Source organism: Coregonus clupeaformis, chromosome 20 (genome assembly GCF_020615455.1).
Source record: "Coregonus clupeaformis isolate EN_2021a chromosome 20, ASM2061545v1, whole genome shotgun sequence".
NCBI lineage: Eukaryota > Metazoa > Chordata > Actinopteri > Salmoniformes > Salmonidae > Coregonus > Coregonus clupeaformis.
The window spans coordinates 26,813,303-26,834,360 of record NC_059211.1 but is presented as its reverse complement, the minus strand read 5'-3'; the positions used below and the strand labels follow the sequence as shown (position 1 = coordinate 26,834,360).

The 21,058-nt window shown below is 42.1% G+C and overlaps 1 protein-coding gene across 17 annotated transcripts in view; it reads left to right on the top strand.

The window, feature by feature from the left end:
• The window catches only part of dock7 (dedicator of cytokinesis 7), a 69,206-nt gene extending 49,528 nt beyond the window's left edge, over positions 1 to 19,678 (top strand). For 3 of the 17 annotated variants that reach the window (XM_041840065.2, XM_041840060.2, XM_041840052.2), the window contains 22 exons: positions 3,929 to 4,098; positions 4,366 to 4,538; positions 4,742 to 4,924; positions 5,311 to 5,479; positions 5,611 to 5,707; positions 6,117 to 6,134; positions 6,851 to 6,925; positions 7,207 to 7,303; positions 7,418 to 7,552; positions 7,721 to 7,873; positions 8,056 to 8,214; positions 8,537 to 8,637; positions 8,721 to 8,913; positions 9,163 to 9,306; positions 9,500 to 9,631; positions 10,378 to 10,392; positions 13,079 to 13,204; positions 13,323 to 13,412; positions 13,631 to 13,867; positions 14,108 to 14,358; positions 18,653 to 18,820; positions 19,160 to 19,678. In XM_041840065.2, the coding sequence (XP_041695999.2) occupies positions 3,929 to 4,098; positions 4,366 to 4,538; positions 4,742 to 4,924; positions 5,311 to 5,479; positions 5,611 to 5,707; positions 6,117 to 6,134; positions 6,851 to 6,925; positions 7,207 to 7,303; positions 7,418 to 7,552; positions 7,721 to 7,873; positions 8,056 to 8,214; positions 8,537 to 8,637; positions 8,721 to 8,913; positions 9,163 to 9,306; positions 9,500 to 9,631; positions 10,378 to 10,392; positions 13,079 to 13,204; positions 13,323 to 13,412; positions 13,631 to 13,867; positions 14,108 to 14,358; positions 18,653 to 18,820; positions 19,160 to 19,202 (2,929 nt within the window). In that variant the 3' untranslated portion in view covers positions 19,203 to 19,678. Of the gene's footprint in view, positions 1 to 3,928; positions 4,099 to 4,365; positions 4,539 to 4,741; positions 4,925 to 5,310; positions 5,480 to 5,610; positions 5,708 to 6,116; positions 6,135 to 6,850; positions 6,926 to 7,206; positions 7,304 to 7,417; positions 7,553 to 7,720; positions 7,874 to 8,055; positions 8,215 to 8,536; positions 8,638 to 8,720; positions 8,914 to 9,162; positions 9,307 to 9,499; positions 9,632 to 10,377; positions 10,393 to 13,069; positions 13,205 to 13,322; positions 13,413 to 13,630; positions 13,868 to 14,107; positions 14,359 to 18,652; positions 18,821 to 18,995; positions 19,016 to 19,159 lie in introns of all 17 variants that reach the window. The other 14 variants (XM_041840068.2, XM_041840066.2, XM_041840063.2 and 11 more) reach the window with 10 other exon arrangements.
• The last annotated feature ends 1,380 nt before the right edge of the window (positions 19,679 to 21,058 follow it).

Sequence of the window (21,058 nt, the reverse complement as noted above, 5' to 3'; positions counted from 1 at the left end):
ATTAAGCACATTGCTTCTCTTTAAAACAGGAGTATAGCCTTCCTGGCTGGCATGAAAATGAACCACGCGATAAGTGTCATCCATTCGCTATTTAAGTGCATAGATTACATGTATTTTTCCCCCCTGCCCATGTTTTGAGACCGGTGCATGATAATGGTCCATTCTAAATCAAAACAAATTTCACACATATACAGTTGAAGTCGGAAGTTTACATACACCTTAGCCAAATACATTTAAACTCAGTTTTTCACAATTCCTGACATTTAATCCTGGTAAAAATTCCCTGTCGTAGGTCAGTTAGGTTCACCACTTTATTTTAAGAATGTGAAATGTCAGAATAATAGTAGAGCGAATGATTTATTTCAGCTTTTATTTCTTTCATCACATTCCCAGTGGGTCAGAAGTTTACATACACTCAATTAGTATTGGGTAGCGTTGCCTTTAAATTGTTTAACTTGGGTCAAACGTTTCGGGTAGCCTTCCACAAGCTTCCCACAATAAGTTGGGTGAATTTTGGCCCATTCCTCCTGATAGAGCTGGTGTAACTGAGTCAGGTTTGTAGGCCTCCTTGCTCGCACACACTTTCAAATCTGGCTTTTTATGGCGGTTTTGGAGCAGTGGCTTCTTCCTTGCTGAGCGGCCTTTCAGGTTATGTCGATATAGGACTCGTTTTACTGTGGATATAGATACTTTTCTACCTGTTTCCTCCAGCATCTTCACAAGGTCATTTGCTGTTGTTCTGGGATTGATTTGCACTTTTCGCACCAAAGTACGTTCATCTCTAGGAGACATAACGCGTCTCCTTCCTGAGCGGTATGACGGCTGCGTGGTCCCATGGTGTTTATACTTGCGTACTATTGTTTGTACAGATGAACGTGGTACCTTCAGGCGTTTGGAAATTTCTCCCAAGGATGAACCAGACTTGTGGAAGTCTCCAATTTATTTTCTGAGGTCTTGGCTGATTTCTTTTGATTTTCCCATGATGTCAAGCAAAGAGGCACTGAGTTTGAAGGTAGACCTTGAAATACATCCACAGGTACACCTCCAATTGACTCAAATGATGTCAATTAGCCTATCAGAAGCTTCTAAAGCCATGACATCATTTTCTGGAATTTTCCAATATGTTTAAAGGCACAGTCAACTTAGTGTATGTAAACTTCTGACCCACTGCAATTGTGATACAGTAAACAATTGTTGGAAAAATGTACTGTCATGCACAAAGTAGATGTCCTAACCGACTAGCCAAATCTATAGTTTGTTAACAAGAAATTTGTGGAGTGGTTGAAAAACGAGTTTTAATGACTCCAACCTAAGTGTATGTAAGTGTAAGGCCCTGTGTAACTCAGTTGGTAGAGCATGGCGCTTGCAACGCAAGGGTTGTGGGTTTGTTTCCCACGTGGGGCAAGTATGAAAAATTTATGCACTCACTAACTGTAAGTCGCTCTGGATAAGAGCGTCTGCTAAATGACTAAAATGTAAACTTCGACTTCAACTGTATATTATTTAGTAAATGTAAAAACAAGATTAAATCAAGAATAGTCTGATGGGTGACAATATTAGTTTATCACTTGTGAATGATGCCAAGCTTGTGTGCAGTAAGGCAAGAAACAGCGCATGCCTCTTTTTTTTTTTTGCGACTTTTTCAAATCATAGTCACACAATTTTTTTACATTTTAGTCATTTAGCAGACGCTCTTATTACATTTTTTTACATTTTAGTCATTTAGCAGACGCTCTTATCCAGAGCGACTTACAGTTAGTGAATACATTTTATTTTTTTATACTGGCCCCCCGAGGGAATCGAACCCACAACCCTGGCATTGCAAACGCCATGCTCTATCAACTGAGCTACATCCCTGCCGGCCATTCCCTCCCCTACCCTGGACGACGCTGGGCCAATTGTGCGCCGCCCCATGGGTCTCCCGGTCGCGGCCGGCTACGACAGAGCCTGGATTCGAACCAGGATATCTAGTGGCACAGCTAGCACTGCGATGCAGTGCCTTAGACCACTGCGCCACTCCAGAGCGACTTACAGTTAGTGAGTGCATACATTTTTCATACTCATGTAGCCTAGCCCATAGGCCTATATGTTTTGATAAGGTTTGTATCACAAATAACTTCTTAAAATGAAGCACATGAATCCGCTTTACAACGGGTGTAGAGCCTAACTGGCAGACATACACAGCGCTGAGTTTCAATTTTGGGGAAGATAATTTTCAACATAAAAATGAACCTTTATAATAAAAGCATTACATGCATAATCATCAATTCAATTTGTGGTCACTTTTGAGAATGGAACATTTGCACTTATAGCTTACTGCCGTGTGTGCATTGCTGCGCTTATAATGTGAAGAAATAGCCTAATTGTTGATCAACATTTTAAGCTAAACGTTCTGATCTGTTGTGTCAGCCTCATTGTACTTCTATGAGCATTGCACATATTTTTTGATGCTAGTGGTTGTATTGAGTTGGGATTTATCGCGTCCCACAACTGTCCCAGACTACTATATTTATTTCTCGCACAGAATAGAATAGGTTGACTTTTGTACTATGGGGATAGTAGATTGACATAGGCTAGTGCTTTTGCTGTTCGTTAGGCCTACTCATCTTGTTGGCTGACAAAGTAAATGTGGACAGTTCTTCCAATATCTTCAATATGCGCCTTGGAATTGGATAAGGACTTGCGCAGCTGATCTGATGTGTCTGTCTTTACTTGTAGCCTGTGAGAAAGACCCGGTCACATGACGGAGAGCCATGTGAGTGAGAGTTGCTTCGGAGCATGCAGCCGGGAGAAGGGAATTATAATTCTTATATTCACCCCAAGGGCCCAATGGCCGCTGGCCGCAAAAGGCATGGATTTTATTAGTGGGCATTACGGCCACACAAAGGGAATGCCGCCGGAAAGTTCAAGGCATTATCAAGTGCTTGTCAAATTGTGAATGAGAGACTGATTAGTAAAAAAAATTAAAATATGTATGCATTCACTAACTGTAAGTCGCTCTGGATAAATAAGCGTCTGCTAAATGAAAAAAAAGTTTTTAAAAAGGATTAAGTGTGTACAGCCTGCGCAAAAAACTAAGCAGAGCTCATGCCTTTCATACAACTTTTTTCAAATCATCATTAGTCGCATCATGCAGCCTTAGAATGTATAAAAAATCTAAACATGAAGCCCATCACAACTAAAGTTAGATAAATAACGTGTAGCTCAGTTGGTAGAGCATGGCATTTGCAACGCCAGGGTTGTGTCACTTAACTGTAAGTCGCTCTGGATAAGAGCGTCTGCTAAAATGACTAAAGAAAATAAATGAAAAACCCTCTAGATTAAGCATATAGGAGTACTTGTGTCTTTGTTAACCGTTCAACACAGAATAGGTGCTCACTCCCTTAATGTCAGGAGAAAATATCCTTTCTATTTTATTCAGCTATGTTCAATTGTATTCTTCATACTATGAAATAATATAAAATAATGCCACGGAATGCTAAGGAAATCTTGTCTGCTAAATGAACTAGTGTAGCCCACAGCCATTTGGCATAGCCAGATCAGGACCTAACATAAGGACAACTCAGAGTATACTATTCTGTTCTTCTCAAATTGACTACATTGTGATGGTGTAGGCTATATTACATGGATTTATTCGATTTTTTTTATTTTCTATGTAGAAGTTCCAAAGGTCTGCATCAGTGGCTTGTTGGCTATGCGTGGAAGCCAGGAGATGCTAAATGTGTTTATGTTAATTAACGGTAAATTACCGTGAGACCGGCAGTTATTTGCTTGACAATCACCGGCTGACGAAATTTCATGACCACCACAACCCTAGTTCACACTGCACAAAAAAATAAGCGAAGCGCACAAAAATTGGCTGAAAGGGACTGTTATTGAGACAGGTTCTTTTAACCCCTCTCTCTCCTTCCCTCTCTCTATACTGTAGGATGTTTGGCTTACATAAAAAGGTGGTCAGTGTGGTACATAACCTGCTGTCCAGCCATGACTCTGACCCCCGCTACGCTGACCCCGAGGTCAAGGCCCGCGTTGCCATGCTCTACCTGCCACTCATCGGCATCATCATGGAAACGCTTCCCCAGCTTCACGACTTCACAGGTAAGTGTACATTCTAAATGTAGTCCTCCAGGGTTAGGCAGTAGCTATGTGGATTTAGTCCAGACTTTAATGGTCTGTGTGGTTAATATTTAAAGGAAGATGAAATGGCTTTAGAAATCAATGGAAATCACACTGGTTCAGGTGCTGCTCAGGAAAAGCACATTGGAAAAAAGTAAACAATGTCTGCGACTCTAAAGTTTTAGTCCCAACAGTGATTTGTTTTGTGCTGGTTGATCCTGATTGGTTCCCCCCCCCACCCCCCTCTAGAGTCCCATAACCAGTGGGGTCGTCCCGGCGGGGCTCAGGGGGCTCCGGGTGGGGCCGGGGGGGACGAGTCTGGAGAGGATGGCAACAGCATGATCAGTCAGACCGTTGCCATGGCAATAGCGGGGACATCCGCTCCGATATCTCGTCCCAGCAGCTTCCTGCTCAACCCACAGGTAACTTCCACTTCCTGCTCAACCCACAGGTAACTTCCACTTCCTGTTCAACCCACAGGTAACTTCCACTTCCTGTTCTCTTTCTCCATCATCCCTCTCTTTGTCCCTCTCTCTTCTTCCTGAGTCTCTCTCCTTCTCCCTCTTTATTTTCTCTGTTTTGCTCACCTCTTTTCCCTTTCTCTCTCTCGCTCTCTCCCTCCCAGGCCAGTCGTCAGCATGGCACCTTCTCAGCAGAGTCCAGTCGCAGCCTGTTGATCTGTCTGTTGTGGGTTCTGAAGAATGCAGATGAGTGTGTCCTACAGAAGTGGTTCTCTGACCTGTCTGTCTCCCAGCTCAACCGTCTGCTGGACATGCTCTACCTCTGTGTCTCCTGCTTCGAGTACAAGGTAACGTTGCACCTGGAGCACAAAAAAAGGATGCATGTTGTACTTTGTTTAGATCATTTGCATTAGTAGTGTAATGCCTCAATTCAGTAGAAGCACGTCAAGTGTATTGCCTCACCGACAGTCCTTTATTTCATTCCTGGATAAGACTGGATGGAAAGAAACGACTTTCAAATGGTTCTTTTGAATTTGTACTTCTATGAGTATGTTCTATGAGTTGGTCTTCAAATCTGAGAGCTTTCCTTATTTTTACAGGTTTCCTACTCTTTACTCTGTACTACTCCACATGCAGTGTTCCACCTACTCTTATATAATTTCTAATCCATTTTACCTCTCTTGGTGTGGTGCAGTAACCCTGTAACTTTTCTCCATCCTCATCATGGAAAAAGGCCCATGTTGTGTTCACCATGCAGGGGAAGAAGGCCTTTGAGCGCATGAACAGCCTGACCTTCAAGAAGTCCAAGGACATGAAGGTCAAGCTGGAGGAGGCCATACTGGGGAGCATCGGGGCGCGCCAGGAGATGGTCCGCCGCAGCAGGGGACAGCTAGGTACACTAGGTAACACGGAGTGCACACACACGTTGGGAAAAGGGATCTAAAAATGACCATTCAATCTTTCTCTCCTTTAACTTATCTTGCCCTTTCCCTCCCTCCCTCCCTCCCTCCCTCCCTCCCTCCCTCTCCTGTAGAGAGGAGTCCATCAGGCAGTGCCTTTGGCAGCCAGGAGAACCTGCGCTGGAGGAAAGACATGACACACTGGCGCCAGAACAGCGAGAGGATGGACAAGTATGCTTACCTTTTTACTGTGTGTGTGTGTGAGAGTTTGAGAAAAGTGTGAGTGTTTAGGCTGCTATCGGCCAGCATCATGTAATCAAAGGCAAGACGTCACAATACACTATGATAATCGTTTCTGCACAAGATAATGCATACCTCGCCATCTCACAGTCCACTCAGGCCCTATAGTGGGCTTCTTAAAAGAAACGAGAATCTAATTGAAATGAACAAGCCCACACTGAGAGAGCATATGTTTTGGAGTCCTGATCCTACAACAGAACAATGCATGCTGATGGATCCTATCCTATTGTATTTGGGTGATGATTGTCAGACACCTGTGCCTTTTTCCTCGGTCTCTGTGTGATTCTATCTGTGCTGTTAACTCATTCCTCCATATGTTCTCTGCTGTGTCTCTGTGTAGGAGCCACAGATCACTCAGGTATTGTATTGAATGGTGTCAACCTGGAGTCAGTGTGCTGCAGTGCTTTGAGTTCCTCCTGCTGCTTCAGTGACCCGAATCCTGACCCATTACCTCCGAACCCTGACCCCTGACCTCTCCTGTAACGGTGCTTGGGGTGTTTGTCTGTCTGGTGCCTGCAGTTGGCCTGCTGTGCTTTTAACCAGTGTGCTTCTCCTTTGGGTCCTGACTGATGTGTGTCTGTCTTCCCTATTCTGGGGTTAGATGGGTGAAATCAATGTGATTCTGACGCAGCTGGTAGGGTTAGTGAAGTTGTTCTCTTCTCAATGATTTGATGATTAGTATCTGTGACAATTCACACAGTAGAAAAAGGTAGACGATTGTACAGCATGTGTACTTTCCCTTATTAGAATGAAGTCTCTTCTGAAACAGTTCGACCGCTGTTTGTAACACTGACGTCATTAGTCAACTAAGATGCAGATACTACAACACTACCTAGAAGGACCCTCCAGCCTTACCCCTCTCCATCCCCCGGTGCCCCCCGGCCCTAACCCCCTTCTACCCTTACCCCTCTGCTGCCTAGCTCTCTCCCCCCGGTGGGGCAAGGGATGGAGGTGCGTTTGGGTCCCTGGTCCCCTGCTCTCCTCTGTGTGCTAGCTATGCCATTTCATGCAGTGTGTAGCTACCGTGTTTTGTGGACTCTGTGGTGAACCGTGTGAGTACCGTGTACTGTGCAGGTTTAGAGACAGTGTCCTACTACGCAACCCAGGGAGTCGAACCAAAACCCAAATCCAGGAGCCTTTAGTTGTTAGGTGTGTAACTCCTCATCAACAACAACTGTAACAACATAATCATAACCCCCCCCACCACCACCATCCTACTCCTCAACCCCTCCATCCATCCATCTATCCATACCAAGTCCCCTACAGTACTTTGCACATGGAAGACCTTCTTTCTGTGTGCAATGGCTTGAATGTGACTGACTGGCATGATGAGTGCTGTGGCATTCAAGGGGACCTCATGAATACGGAGCTGGCTGGCGGCCATTTTGGAGTGTGTCTGACCATCTGTCACTTCCTGTTTCCTGTGACAGGACCAGAGCGGAGCTGGAGCACGAAGCACTTATTGATGGTAACCTGGCAACCGAGGCCAACCTGATTATTCTGGACACTCTGGAGATCATCGTTCAGGTAGAAAGACACACACACAACATTCAGGTTGGACAATTGAGACAAATGTAGCTTCTGGGGACAATTGATTGATTGATGTATTATAATATGTGTATCTGCTGTCCGTCTGTATAGACGGTGTCTGTGACGGAGTCTAAGGAGAGTATCCTGGGTGGAGTGTTGAAGGTGCTCCTCCACAGTATGGCCTGTAACCAGAGTGCCGTCTACCTTCAACACTGCTTCGCTACACAGAGAGCTCTCGTCTCAAAGGTCAGATAAGTATATGTGTACGATCATGTAGTTATTCTTCGAGGGGTTGCAATTTTATGGGATTTTGTGAAATCATTTTGTACAATGTCTGCATACTGTAATTGTAATGTCTGTTTTTATATCTTTGTCTGTCCTGTATCATCCATTTCTCTGTGCGTACATGTGTAGTTCCCGGAGCTGCTGTTTGAGGAGGAGACAGAGCAGTGTGCTGACCTCTGTCTGCGTCTACTGAGGAACTGTAGCAGCAGTATCGGCACCATCAGGGCCCATGCCTCCGCTTCACTCTACCTGCTCATGAGGCAGAACTTTGAGATCGGCAACGTGAGTACAACATCAGGACAACACATAGCAAACACGGATACATAGAGTACTGTCTACCTGCCAGCTACGTTGCTATTTTCAATACAACTATTGATTCTCCACATGGGTTCCTTTTCAGGACATGTTAATGTACCTTTAGGTGTTCCATGTTCTCACTCCTACTGTCCCTGGTCCTTCTGTAGAATTTTGCGCGTGTCAAGATGCAGGTGACCATGTCCCTGTCCTCCCTGGTTGGAACGTCTCAGAACTTCAACGAGGAGTTCCTCCGACGTTCCCTGAAGACCATCCTGACCTACGGAGAGGAAGACCTGGAACTCCGGGAGACCACCTTCCCTGATCAGGTAACGCCACGGAGATATACTGGAGATCAATAGATCACTGACTTACTGACATTAAGCCTTTTGTTATTGTAGTACAAAACATTAGAACTACTTGTACAATATATTAAAGTACTACTTGTACAATATATTAAAGTACTACTTGTTCAATATATTAAAGTACTACTTGTCCAATATATTAAAGTACTACTCGTTCAATATACAACACAATGAAAATGTGTCAGACCTCCCAGAAAATGGATGATATGATAGGAAGTACCTTATCCAATCATGTGAGATGATGACACCTTGTTAAACACGCTTCATGTCTTAATCTGTATTTCAGGTCCAGGACCTGGTGTTCAACCTGCACATGATCCTGTCTGATACAGTCAAGATGAAGGAGCACCAGGAGGACCCAGAGATGCTCATAGACCTCATGTACAGGTATGGAAGACACACACACACACACACACACACACACACACACAGTGAGCTTTCCTTGAGTGTGTTGCTGTGTCTTTGTCCAGGATCGCTAAGGGTTACCAGACGTCTCCAGACCTGCGTCTGACGTGGCTGCAGAACATGGCGGGTAAACACTCTGAGAGGACCAATCACGCGGAGGCAGCCCAGTGTCTGGTGCACAGCGCCGCTCTGGTGGCAGAATACCTCAGCATGCTGGAGGACCGCAAGTACCTGCCGGTCGGCTGTGTCACCTTCCAGGTGAGGCCATGGGAGAGGTCTATTTTAGAACTGTGTAGATGTGGGTACTTTGTTTGGACCAGGCAGTCATCCTCAAACCTGCTCCTGGGGAGACGTAGTACTGCATGTTTTGTCCTAGCTTAGTGCCATCACAACTGACTCAACTAATGAATTGATATACAGAGTAACATGTTCTAAAGAAAATGAATACCATGATGAACCCATTACAGTATTATGTCCATGTCTAAATAACTTGTCTCTCTGCATCAGAACATCTCTTCCAACGTGCTGGAGGAGTCAGCGGTGTCTGATGACGTGGTGTCTCCCGATGAAGAGGGTATCTGCTCGGGGAAATACTTCACAGAGGCTGGTCTGGTGGGGCTGCTGGATCAGGCTGCTTCCTCCTTCTCCATGGTGAGTAGCTGCATATGGATGATTCAGGATGGGCAGATTATCAAGCCTACATTTGGATCACATTACAAACCTGCTGACAAATTCACACGTTTCTTTCACTCCCAGTCAAGTATTTAACCTCCAGACTCCACCAATCCCAGTATTTAACTCTAAAGCTGTGCAGTGTGCATAATACTAAACTCCCCCCTCCCAGGCTGGTATGTACGAGGCGGTGAACGAGGTGTACAAGGTCCTGATCCCCATCCACGAGGCCAGCCGGGACGCCAAGAAGCTGGCCACCATACATGGTAAACTACAGGAAGCCTTTGGCAAAATCGTGCACCAGGTAAATCCACATGCTTTTTCCATCTCCTGTATATACTGTAGGTATAGAGAACAGACAGGACTGTTACGTGCCCAGCAGACACTGTTACGTCAATGTGGAGGTTGTGTAGGACTGCCTGTCTATCTGGGATTCTGGGACCGTGTGTTTCAGACATAGAAACAGGACTTTGTCATGTACTGTGACTCCTGTACCGTGTGTGTTAAGCTCAAGGACCCACCAGTACAAGGACCCATTGTCTGTGGGTGGCATGCTGAAACTAACATGCCAAATACGTACACTTCCAGACAGACGCACGGTCACAAAACCCACTCACACACATTCGTACTCTCACACACATTGTTTATTATCACAAAGAATCACTGCACCGTTTTATAGAGGTCTCATAGACCCACAGACAAACATGAATTCACGCCACACTTCAGATACAGTCATTTAAACCCACACACTGCTCAATTTGTTCATATGCACACATAAACACACAATTACCAATGACCTGAACTGCTTTGCATGAAAACAATGATTTGCTGTTTTTCCCCAATGGAACTTTTATTTCCCCCTGGGAATTCAGAAAGAGGACCTGCCTACCCTGTCCTATAGATAGCTTTAAAGTGGCTATTCATTTAAATACAGTCTGCATGGGGTGACTATAGCAGTACAGCATGGCCTGTCCTAGAGGGGGGCCGCACTGTACCAACGTGACTAAACATGTGTTTTCATATTGTCCTGTGTTCTCTTTGTCACCACAGAGCACTGGCTGGGAGGTAGGTCGGTCGCTTAGTCATGGTTCCTGCTTGGCCCGCTCATTTACTTTCTGTCTACTTCATATGTATTATTTGCTAGTCCTGAGCCGTTATTGCTCTCGGCTGCACTGTTACTTTATACTGTACCATCCATTAACATCTACCTGCCTGGACTGGATGCTGTCCATCTGTCCCTCCGTCCATTCAACCAACTGTGGGACTGCTGATGCCATGTTACAGGCAGCAACCCCCCACACTTCTCTCCTCATTCTCCTCTTTCTCTCTTTCTGTGGAAGAGGAGATTGTTTTTTAATGCGACTGTTTTGGCAGGCCATGCATGGGAGCCCCAGTGTGACACTAATGACAAGTGTTGGTGAATGAATGCTTCACCTGTCTGCACCCCTGCCTTGTCAGACCATCTCTCTCATCAACGACAAACTGGTCATCTGCTCGCTCGCCTGTTGTCACAACTCATCTCATCTCCAGCCACAGGGTTCGATTTTAGTGCAAAGGATACACTCCCCAGGTTGTTCTCTAAAAACACACTCACACAAACAAATGAACCACAAAATAACAAACTATTTTTCTAAACTTGCATTTGCCGTATGCAGTTCCAACTGGATCCACATTTATTGAAGAGATAGAACATTTCTTCAAGAGGGTGCAAGTCAAAGTAATCTGGATTGTTTAATTTGTCCGACCCTTGATTTTGATGAGTTAATTTTTCTCCCTTTTTATTTGAAAAAGACAAACTAAATCGACCCCTGAGTTCTCTCGTTCATACGGCTGGTCTTCTGTTAACTGGTATTAACCTGGTCTGTTGCATGATAAGGATAGAGCACTCCTCCCTATTCTTCACAGAGGAAACTAAAGCACTGGGAGTACAGCCCCCTGAATAGTGTGTTTCTAGGGGCTGTGGAACTCACCACTTCACTACGCCTGCCTTTCTCTCTCTTCACTTCCTTTTGCTTCACTCTCTTTTCCTTGCATGTTTTGGATCCTCCACGTTGAGTTTGTGTTCTTTCTCAAAGTCAAAAGGAATGATATGTTTTTCCATTGGTGGTTGCTGTCAATTCTTTTTGTCTTGGTTTATGTTGTTGTTTCTGTTAGTTTCTCTAGTGAAGTACCTGAATCCTGATTTAAAATGTATTCTGTTTTCTCCTTTTGATTTCCCCGTTTGCCATGCCGACCCTTCCTTCCCACTTTACTTATTGTGTGTTGTGGTAAGTTCCTAGTCTGAGGGTTACTTAATTTCTGTTACATTTGAAAGGGGAACGTAATACAATGAACAATGCACTGACAAGGGCTGAGCCAAATGGCAGCGCAACTGATCACAAAAAAATATATACATTGTATTTCACTGTATACCTATACAGTATGTTGTGCTACTGTAAGGCTGTGTAAATAATTGTGCAATACACCATATAAGAGCAGTATTGGGAGCCTGAACCCTTCAGCCTTGAGTTGACCTGGTTTGGCTCAGTCCTGGCAGGTTTCTGTACACTTGATGCCACGTATATCCTCCAACCTCCCCCTCCTCTTCACACACCTGCCGCACGCACGCACACACACACACACACACCACACACACAACACACACACAACACGCACACACACACACAACACGCACACACACACACAACACGCACACACACACACACAACACGCACACACACACAACACACACACACAACACACACACCTATTTCCTTCCCACGGCTGTACTCCTTCCTGATCCTGAACAGCAGAGCTCTGTCTGCTAGACACGTGACTCCTGTTCCTTCCTTTTTCGCTCGCGCTTTGTGGATTTCTCTGTCCATCATCACCATCCCTGGCCTTCTATATGGTGTCATTCAGTTAGGCTTCTGCCTTAGCTGCTCTCAATGGCCTCTCACTCCCCTTCCATCTCTCTGTAAGCCTCCTCAAGGCATTGAGCTCAACCTGCCTCTGCTATTCTATGTCTCTCTCACGTGGATGATATGGATGTACTTCATGTTTACAACCTGAGCTTCTGTTCTGGTTCTACCTCTTGAATGCCCATTTTGATCACCAATCTCTGTCTATGCTGTCTCCATATTATAAACCACTTCTCAACAAAGTCTCTTTACTCTTTGGTAAAACACCTGGTTCCATCCTGAAGCATCATGGGTTAGTTATTCTAGTGCAGAATCAGGATTACCCAGGAGCTTTTCTGAGGGCACCAGATGGGCTCTGGGCCATGGGGACCTTAGATTGTGACACTCTTTACACACGTGTACATACACATACACACACACAGTTTCTGGGTCATTGCACATACTCCAATCTGATCAGCAATAACATCACTGGTCAACAAGGTTATAAATAGTACCTCTGAAGGTTGTTGATCAATTCAAACATGTATATCAGTATCTATTATGCTGAAGTTTGTATGTTTGTTTTATATTTGGTGTTGCAATTGAAGTGTTTGCTGATGATGAGAGAACTTAACCTCTATGGTTGAACTTGAACTCTGGTTTCCCTGAGTTGGATGGATTCCAACTAATGTATCAATAGTCTGGCTCTGACATAATCAGACTCTGTCACCACAGAGTTACTACCGTGTTTCATCCTTACAGTTCCGATGACATTCTGTGTAAAAGCAACATGTTTCGGCCATGTACTATGTATGCGCTCGTATTACATCTGCACAGAGTAAAACATGTTTTCTGTCTCACAGGATGGGAAGAGAATGTTTGGTACTTACTTCAGAGTCGGATTGTACGGCTCTAAATTCGGGGACTTGGATGAGCAGGAGTTTGTATACAAAGAGCCTGCCATCACCAAGCTAGCTGAGATCTCACACCGACTCGAGGTAGATGGCAGTTTGGAGGAGTGTGTCTTTAGGAATGGTCTCTTCTTTGTGAAATGGTGATGCTCTGCGTGTGTCCTGTGCTGTGTTGACTTTGTGTTCTGTGTGTTTGTTCTCTTAGGGGTTTTATGGCGAGCGCTATGGAGAAGACCAGGTGGAAGTCATTAAGGACTCCAATCCCGTGGACAAGTGCAAACAGGACCCAAATAAGGTGTGTGTTTGTGTGTTTGGATAAGGTTGGGGAGAGGGTTTGTGGATAAAGATATGATTCCAAATAATCACTTAATTGAATACAAATTGAATCAAAGCATGATCAAATAAATAGCCTTTTTGGTTATTAGAAGGTTATTGGTTATTAATTGGTTATGTGTATTTTAGTTAGTGTTGGTAAAGCATCATGTTAACCAGGCGTCACTGCTGTGTGTCCAGGCTTATGTCCAAATCACGTACGTGGAGCCGTACTTCGACACATACGAGATGAAGGACCGCATCACGTACTTTGACAAGAACTACAACCTGCGGCGGTTTGTCTACTGCACGCCGTTCACACTGGACGGGCGGGCGCACGGGGATCTGCACGATCAGTTCAAACGCAAAACCATCCTGACCACATCCCACGCCTTTCCCTACATTAAGACCCGTATCAACATCATCCACAAAGAGGAGGTGAGGCCCTAGGGTTTCATCTGACTGGCATGCAGCACCACAGGCAACACATCACTAGTACATGACCTCTACAACCTAACTCCTAGAGGGATCATCCACAGGTCAAACTACTCTCTTTTAGAGAAATCAACATATACAGACACACATTCATAAGACACACAGCACACACTTCTTTGTTTCTATACGTTCTATATAATCAGTGTTTCTAATTGTCTGATGTTCTCTCTCTGGTCCTGTTAGATCATCTCCATGCCCATCGAGGTGGCCATAGAGGATATGCAGAAGAAGACCCAAGAGCTGGCCTTCGCTACCCACCAGGACCCGTCTGATGCCAAGATGCTGCAGATGGTGCTGCAGGGGTCAGTTGGGACTACCGTCAACCAGGGACCTCTGGAGGTGGCACAGGTGTTCCTGTCAGAGATCCCCAGTGATCCTAAACTCTACAGACACCACAACAAACTACGCCTCTGCTTCAAAGACTTCACCAAGAGGTAAATGACACTGTTATTTTACAGTTAGTTGGAGTTTTTAAAGTAAGATTATGGACGCCCAATTTCCTGGGCATGAATGAATGTCAAATAAAAGAATGCATTAATTTCGATCCGAATGTGCAAATTGTCCAAATAGATACGCAAGGTAGATGGATTATTTTAAATATGGTATTGGACCATAAACAGATATGGCTCATTAACCTTTACGGACCAAATAATGATGATCCACAATTCTTTGACAATATATATAATAAATTATCAAGCCTGCAAGCAACTCAAGACAATATTATTATGGTGGGGGATTATAATACTGTTTTAAATAGCTCAATGGACCGAAAAGGAAATCACACCACAAACAATCACCCACATGCTCTTAAGGAAATTGTGAATGTCATGGATACATTAGAACTAGTAGATATATGGAGGCTTAAATATGCTGATCTAGTGAGATATACATGGCGGAGACTGAATCAAGCTAGTCGTCTTGACTTCTTTCTTATCTCATTCTCGTTGGCACCAAAAGTAAAAAAAAGTGTTGATAGGGGACAGAATGCGGTCGGACCGTCATATAATAGGCATATACATTACTCTGACTGAATTTCCACGTGGGCGAGGATATTGGAAATTTAATCAAAGCCTATTAGATGATAATTTATTTATAATTAGAACAAAGAAATTTATAACTGACTTTTTCCAACATAACATAGGTACAGCGAATCCCCTCATTGTATGGGACACCTTTAAATGTGCCTTTAGAGGCCATGCAATTCAGTACTCATCTCGAAAACAAAAGCAATTTAGGTCAAAAGAGTTTATACTAAGAAAGGAAATAGAAAGTCTAACAGAACAGATAGATGGCAATAAAAACTGTAACATAGAGGCTCAGAATAAATTAGAGGAAAAACAAAAAGAAATGGAAAAACTTATTCAAGAAAGATCAAGTGTAATATATTATAAAAATAAAGCAAACTGGATGGAATATGGGAAAAATGCACCAAATTATTTTTTAATCTTCAACATAGGAATGCTACCAAAAAGAACTTAATGAAACTGGTTACAATTGACGGAGTCACCCATAATTCACCTAATGATATTTTGAAGGAAGAAACAAAGTATTTTAAGCATATGTTTTCTTTTCAGTCGCCTCCATCTCCTCTAACTGAAGCTAATTGTAGAGATTTTTTTCCTATTGATAATGTCAAATTAACAGCCACACAGAAAGACTCATGTGAAGGTGAAATTACAGAGGAGGAACTTCTGGATGCAATTAAAGACTTTAAGTCCGGGAAAACTCCAGGGTTGGATGGCATACCAATCGAGGTATACCAAACCTTTTTTGATATACTAAGAGGACCGTTATTAGCATGTTTTAACCACTCCTATGTAAATGGTAGATTATCTGACACTCAAGAAGAAGGTCTGATCTCATTATTACTGAAACAGGATACAAGTGGAAAATATAAAGATCCAGTCCATTTACAAAATTGGAGGCCCCTTACACTTCAGTGTTGTGATGCAAAAATCCTAGCAAAATGTATAGCGCATAGAATTAAAAAAGGTATTGTCGGATATTATTCATTCTAATCAGACAGGTTTTTTACATGGAAGATACATTGGAGATAATATAAGGCAAGTATTGGAAACAATAGAACACTATGGAAAATATGGGAAACCAGGCCTGCTATTCATAGCAGACTTCGAAAAGGCATTTGATAAAGTTCGACTGGAATTTATATATAAATGCCTGGAGCATTTCAATTTTGGAGAATCTCTTATAAAATGGGTCAAAATCATGTATAGTAACCCTAGGTGTAAAATAGTAAATAATGGCTATTTCTCAGAAAGTTTCAAACTGTCAAGAGGAGTGAAACAAGGTTGTCCACTATCGGCATATCTATTTATTGTGGCCATCGAGATGTTAGCTATTAAAATCAGATCCAATAATAATATCAGAGGATTAGAAATACAGGGCTTAAAAACAAAGGTGTCATTGTACGCAGATGATTCATGTTTTCTTTTAGATCCACAACTAGAATCCCTCCACAGCCTCATAGAGGATCTAGATACATTTTCTAACCTCTCTGGATTAAAACCAAATTATGACAAATGTACTATATTACGTATTGGATCACTAAAAAATACAATTTTTACATTACCATGTAGTTTACCAATAAAATGGTCTGATGGTGATGTGGATATACTCGGAATACATATCCCAAAGGAAATAAATGATCTCACTTCAATAAATTTTAATAGAAAGTTAGCAAAAATAGATAAGATCTTACTACCATGGAAAGGAAAATACCTGTCAATTTGTGGAAAAAATCACCCTGATTAACTCTTTAGTATTATCCCAGTTTACCTATTTGCTTATGGTCTTGCCTACGCCTAGCAAACAGTTTTTTAAATTATATGAGACAAATATTCAATTCTATTTGGAACGGCAAGCCAGACAAAATTAAAAGAGCATATTTATATAATGAATATGAATTCGGAGGACAGAAATTATTAAATATTAAAGCATTAGACCTATCACTAAAATCTTCAGTCATCCAAAAGTTATACTTAAATCCGAACTGGTTCTCAAGCAAATTAGTAAGATTGTCTCACCCACTGTTCAAGAAAGGCCTTTTTCCCTTTATTCAGATTACAACCTCTCACTTTCAGTTATTTGAAAAGGAAATAATCTCCCAAATGTCACTATTTCTAAAACAAGCCATAGAAAGTTGGTTGCAATTTCAATTTAATCCTCCAGAAACGACAGAACAAATAATGCAACAAATATTGTGGTTAAATTCAAATATACTAATTGACAAAAAAACCTTTATTTTTTGACAGAATGTTTAAAAAAGGTATAATCTTCGTAAATGATATCATCGGTAGGACTGGTGGAGTTATGTCGCACATGCAGCTAACAAAAACATATGGAAATGTCTGCTCTACCCAAAATTACAACCAAATAATTGCAGCCTTACCGCAAAAGTGGAAGAGGAAAGTTGAAGGGGGAGAAAGTAAGGAACTTGTCTGTCGGCCTTGCATTAAAGAACATAATTGGTTAAGGAAAACTGTGATAAATAAAAAAGTATATCAGTTTCACTTAAGGACCAAAGGATTGACAGCAGTCCCATATAGATTGCAAAATAGTTGGGAAGAGATCTTTGACGTACCGATCCCATGGCATAGTGTTTATGAACTGACACGCAAAACGACACCGGATTCAAAATTAGAATCTTTCAATTTAAATTATTATATAAAATTCTTGCTACCAATAGAATGTTATTTATATGGGGGATACAATCTTCCCAGCTCTGCAGAATTTGCTGTGAAGAGATAGAATCATTAGATCATTTGTTTTGGTTCTGTCCATTTGTAGCTTGTTTTTGGACACAGGTCCAGGAATGGCTAAAGGATTGCAATATTTACCTGGAACTAACCTTGCAGATAGCATTACTGGGTGATCTGAAAAGTCATAGTCAATCAATCAATAATATAATAATACTTTTAGCAAAAATGTTTATTTTTAATTCACAATCTGTAGAAGCAATGAGAATAGAAAGGTTCAGAACTTTTGTAAAACATCACAGTATGGTTGAAATATATATGGCAAATAGAAATCCTATATGGATGGTGTTAAGAGATAGATGGGAGGTATTGAATAGAGTTGAAGGATGGGACTAATAACAAATAACAACAAATAATAACAAAGATAGCTAATAATGTAAGCATACTGTGTCCATAATAAGTATATAGGTTGTATGTTGGGAGCTTTTGGGAAAGAGCACAGTTAGAAAGATATGGCATTTAGAAGCAAACCGGATGGACATCATGAAAATGATCGGAGAGGTTGAGAGTAGAAGAAGTTTAGGAGCAAAAAAATAAATATATATATATATATATATATATATAGATAGATAGATAGATAGATAGATAGATATAGAATTATTGTAAAATTAACTCTGTCTATAAGGTGTAGATAGTAAGTATAGACCGGAAGTAGAGGCCTGGGCGTTGTTGTTCACTAATTTACTCCAAGTAGGGAAAGGATGGTGGGGTTGAAAAGTAATAAAGGGGAATATATATATAAAAAATAAAAAAAACATGGGGGATTGGAAGTGATGCAGACAATTACATTGATAGAAGATACAATCTATCTGCAATATTAAGCTGATCCATCCCCCAAAAAAAAAAAAAAAAAAAGAATGCATGCAAAATTGCTTCTGCCAAGTTCCTTCGGACTTATGTGTAAGGCATGTTGAAGTGCAGTGCTCACGCCTCTCCTATCCTCCATCCCCAGGTGTGAAGATGCCCTGCGTAAAAACAAGAGTCTGATTGGTCCAGACCAGAAGGAGTACCAGAGGGAGTTGGAGAGGAACTACCATCGCCTGAAGGAGGCGCTACAACCACTCATCTGCAGAAAGATACCCCAGCTTTATAAACCTGTGCTGCAGGTCAACTCTCACAGGTGTGTGCGCATGTTCACGTGCACGTGTAGACAAGCAGGAACATACTCTTTCATTTTAGTGTTTTTATGATATGCATTTGGACATATATCTGATATTGCACGTGTTCGCTCTGACTGTTCATGCATCCCCCCCCACATAAATATGATATTTTGCTTGTGCTTCTGTTACATGCAGCAAACGGACAGCTTGACCAGGTAGTTTGGTATTCTCTGATTGGAACCTTCTCTGTAAAACTGTCTGCACTGGGTCTCTACAGGGTGGAAGGTTATATCCATGTCCAATCCGGTATGGCTTCCCCATATTTCACTAACTTTACACTGTGCTTTTTCCCCCCACAGAGATTCCTTCAGCAGAATGAGTCTCCGCAAGCTTGAACTTTGAAGATGAAGAGAAATTGAAGAATCACAACCTTAATTTATTCATGTGTAAATACTGAGAGTCAGTGTCTTCAGAAAGTCAGTGTTCCCCATAGCCAGCGGAAGGAAAGCTAAAGTGTTACTACGAACTCGGTACATCATTCCAGTGTCTTATTCGTTTACAGGCAGCCTGTTACGCAATCAGTGGGTTTAACAAAGTGGAACTTACTACGTACAATGTGTCAAATCTGTATACATATTTCATGTGTGCACTTTCTTTTTTCGTGTATCATTGCATTTTATGACTTTAAAGTTTATTATTTAATCCAAAATGAGAAAAAAAACTAGCAAAATATGTGCCACCACTCTTTGTCATAATGCTTTCTTTTTAGTTAAGATACATTTGTTTAAAGTTAAGGAAATGTTTTAAACATCATGAATAGTTTTATGTCGTTTTTGTTTACTTTAAGTATTTTACTAAATCATTATTTTAATGTCCAATGGATGCACTGGTATTTTCTTTGTGATGGGGGATTTCAATGGAATATGGGTTTCCCAGTCAGGGAAAGATTTCCATGGTCATCTATAAACAAATTCAAGCATGTCACCTGAAATACAAAATGAGATCAGAGAGGGGCGACGCGAGAGGGATAACTGGGCCAAAGATTATGGATATGCTGACAAGATACTTGTCTCTCCGCCCTAACAATGGGGGGAGTCGTCCACAAAGCAGAACAGATGTCTGTCTAGCTCCTGCCTATCCTTTCTTTGGATTGGTGGATACATCTCTTTATTGTAATAGATTTTTTAAATATTTTATGAGGGTTGTTGACGTCAACCGCCTGTATTCAATGGAGAGAGATGCTATGCTACTAGCCTCATGTAATGAATATGCATTACCATTCCGATATCAGTAGCGGTGCGTGGGTAACATCACTGGGGAAGCCAAGCCAGAAAAAATGCCATATTACATGTGTTGTGATAATTGCGTTGTTTGCTCTGTAACCTGTTAGTTGATATACCTTGCGACCGTGATATATAGGCCTAAGGCCGAGACAATAAGAAGACACATTTGCAGAATAAATTCAACCACACCTTTGTTTCATCACAAAACCGGAGCGCAACCTCTGTCCGGTGAAGTCCACAAAGCATATAGCATGTAACAAACAGTTACATGACCTACAGCATGGTCAAGCAAGTTAAGGTTTCCGACATTTTCAGACCACTAAACAACTATTGATTTAGAACCACAGAGTTAACGCAAGTCGCAAAAGAAAACAGGAGCTGCCACCACTCTTCCAGCACCATTTCAGCTTCAATATTTCTACATCAAATCACCTATGCTTAGTCTAATACAGTGACAACTAAAAGATACCAAAAACAATTGTCCAATCAACATAAGCTAAATATGATGTGGGTGTCCATGGTTCTGATTTCTGTGTTCATTCAAGTAGAAAAAACATGTTGACTCACCCTACTTGTAGAAAAATGCCAATGCCATCCTCTTTCATGTTGACGATACGGTCTATCACTCTGTCATACAGTACACGCTTTTATTTTTTGTTGTCCTAGGCTACCTGGCTAAAATGCTTGCTCGCTAGCCTAACTTCCTTTCATGGGCAACGAGGACAACAAAACAACACAACGAGATGCAACAATTCAAGTTGTTTCTGTCAACGTATTGCTCTCGATGTGATGCGAGTGAAGTGTCAAATCCAAACTGGCTTCCCTTTACACTTTGTTTTGAGCTAACTCAGCCTCAAGGGAGGCCAAATGCTCGCTGGCTTCTCTTGAATTTAATGCTATGGGCGGCAACAATGTCATACTCTTTTTGACCAGACAGAATCAGATAGATGGCCTACACATACAGAGGAAGAGGGG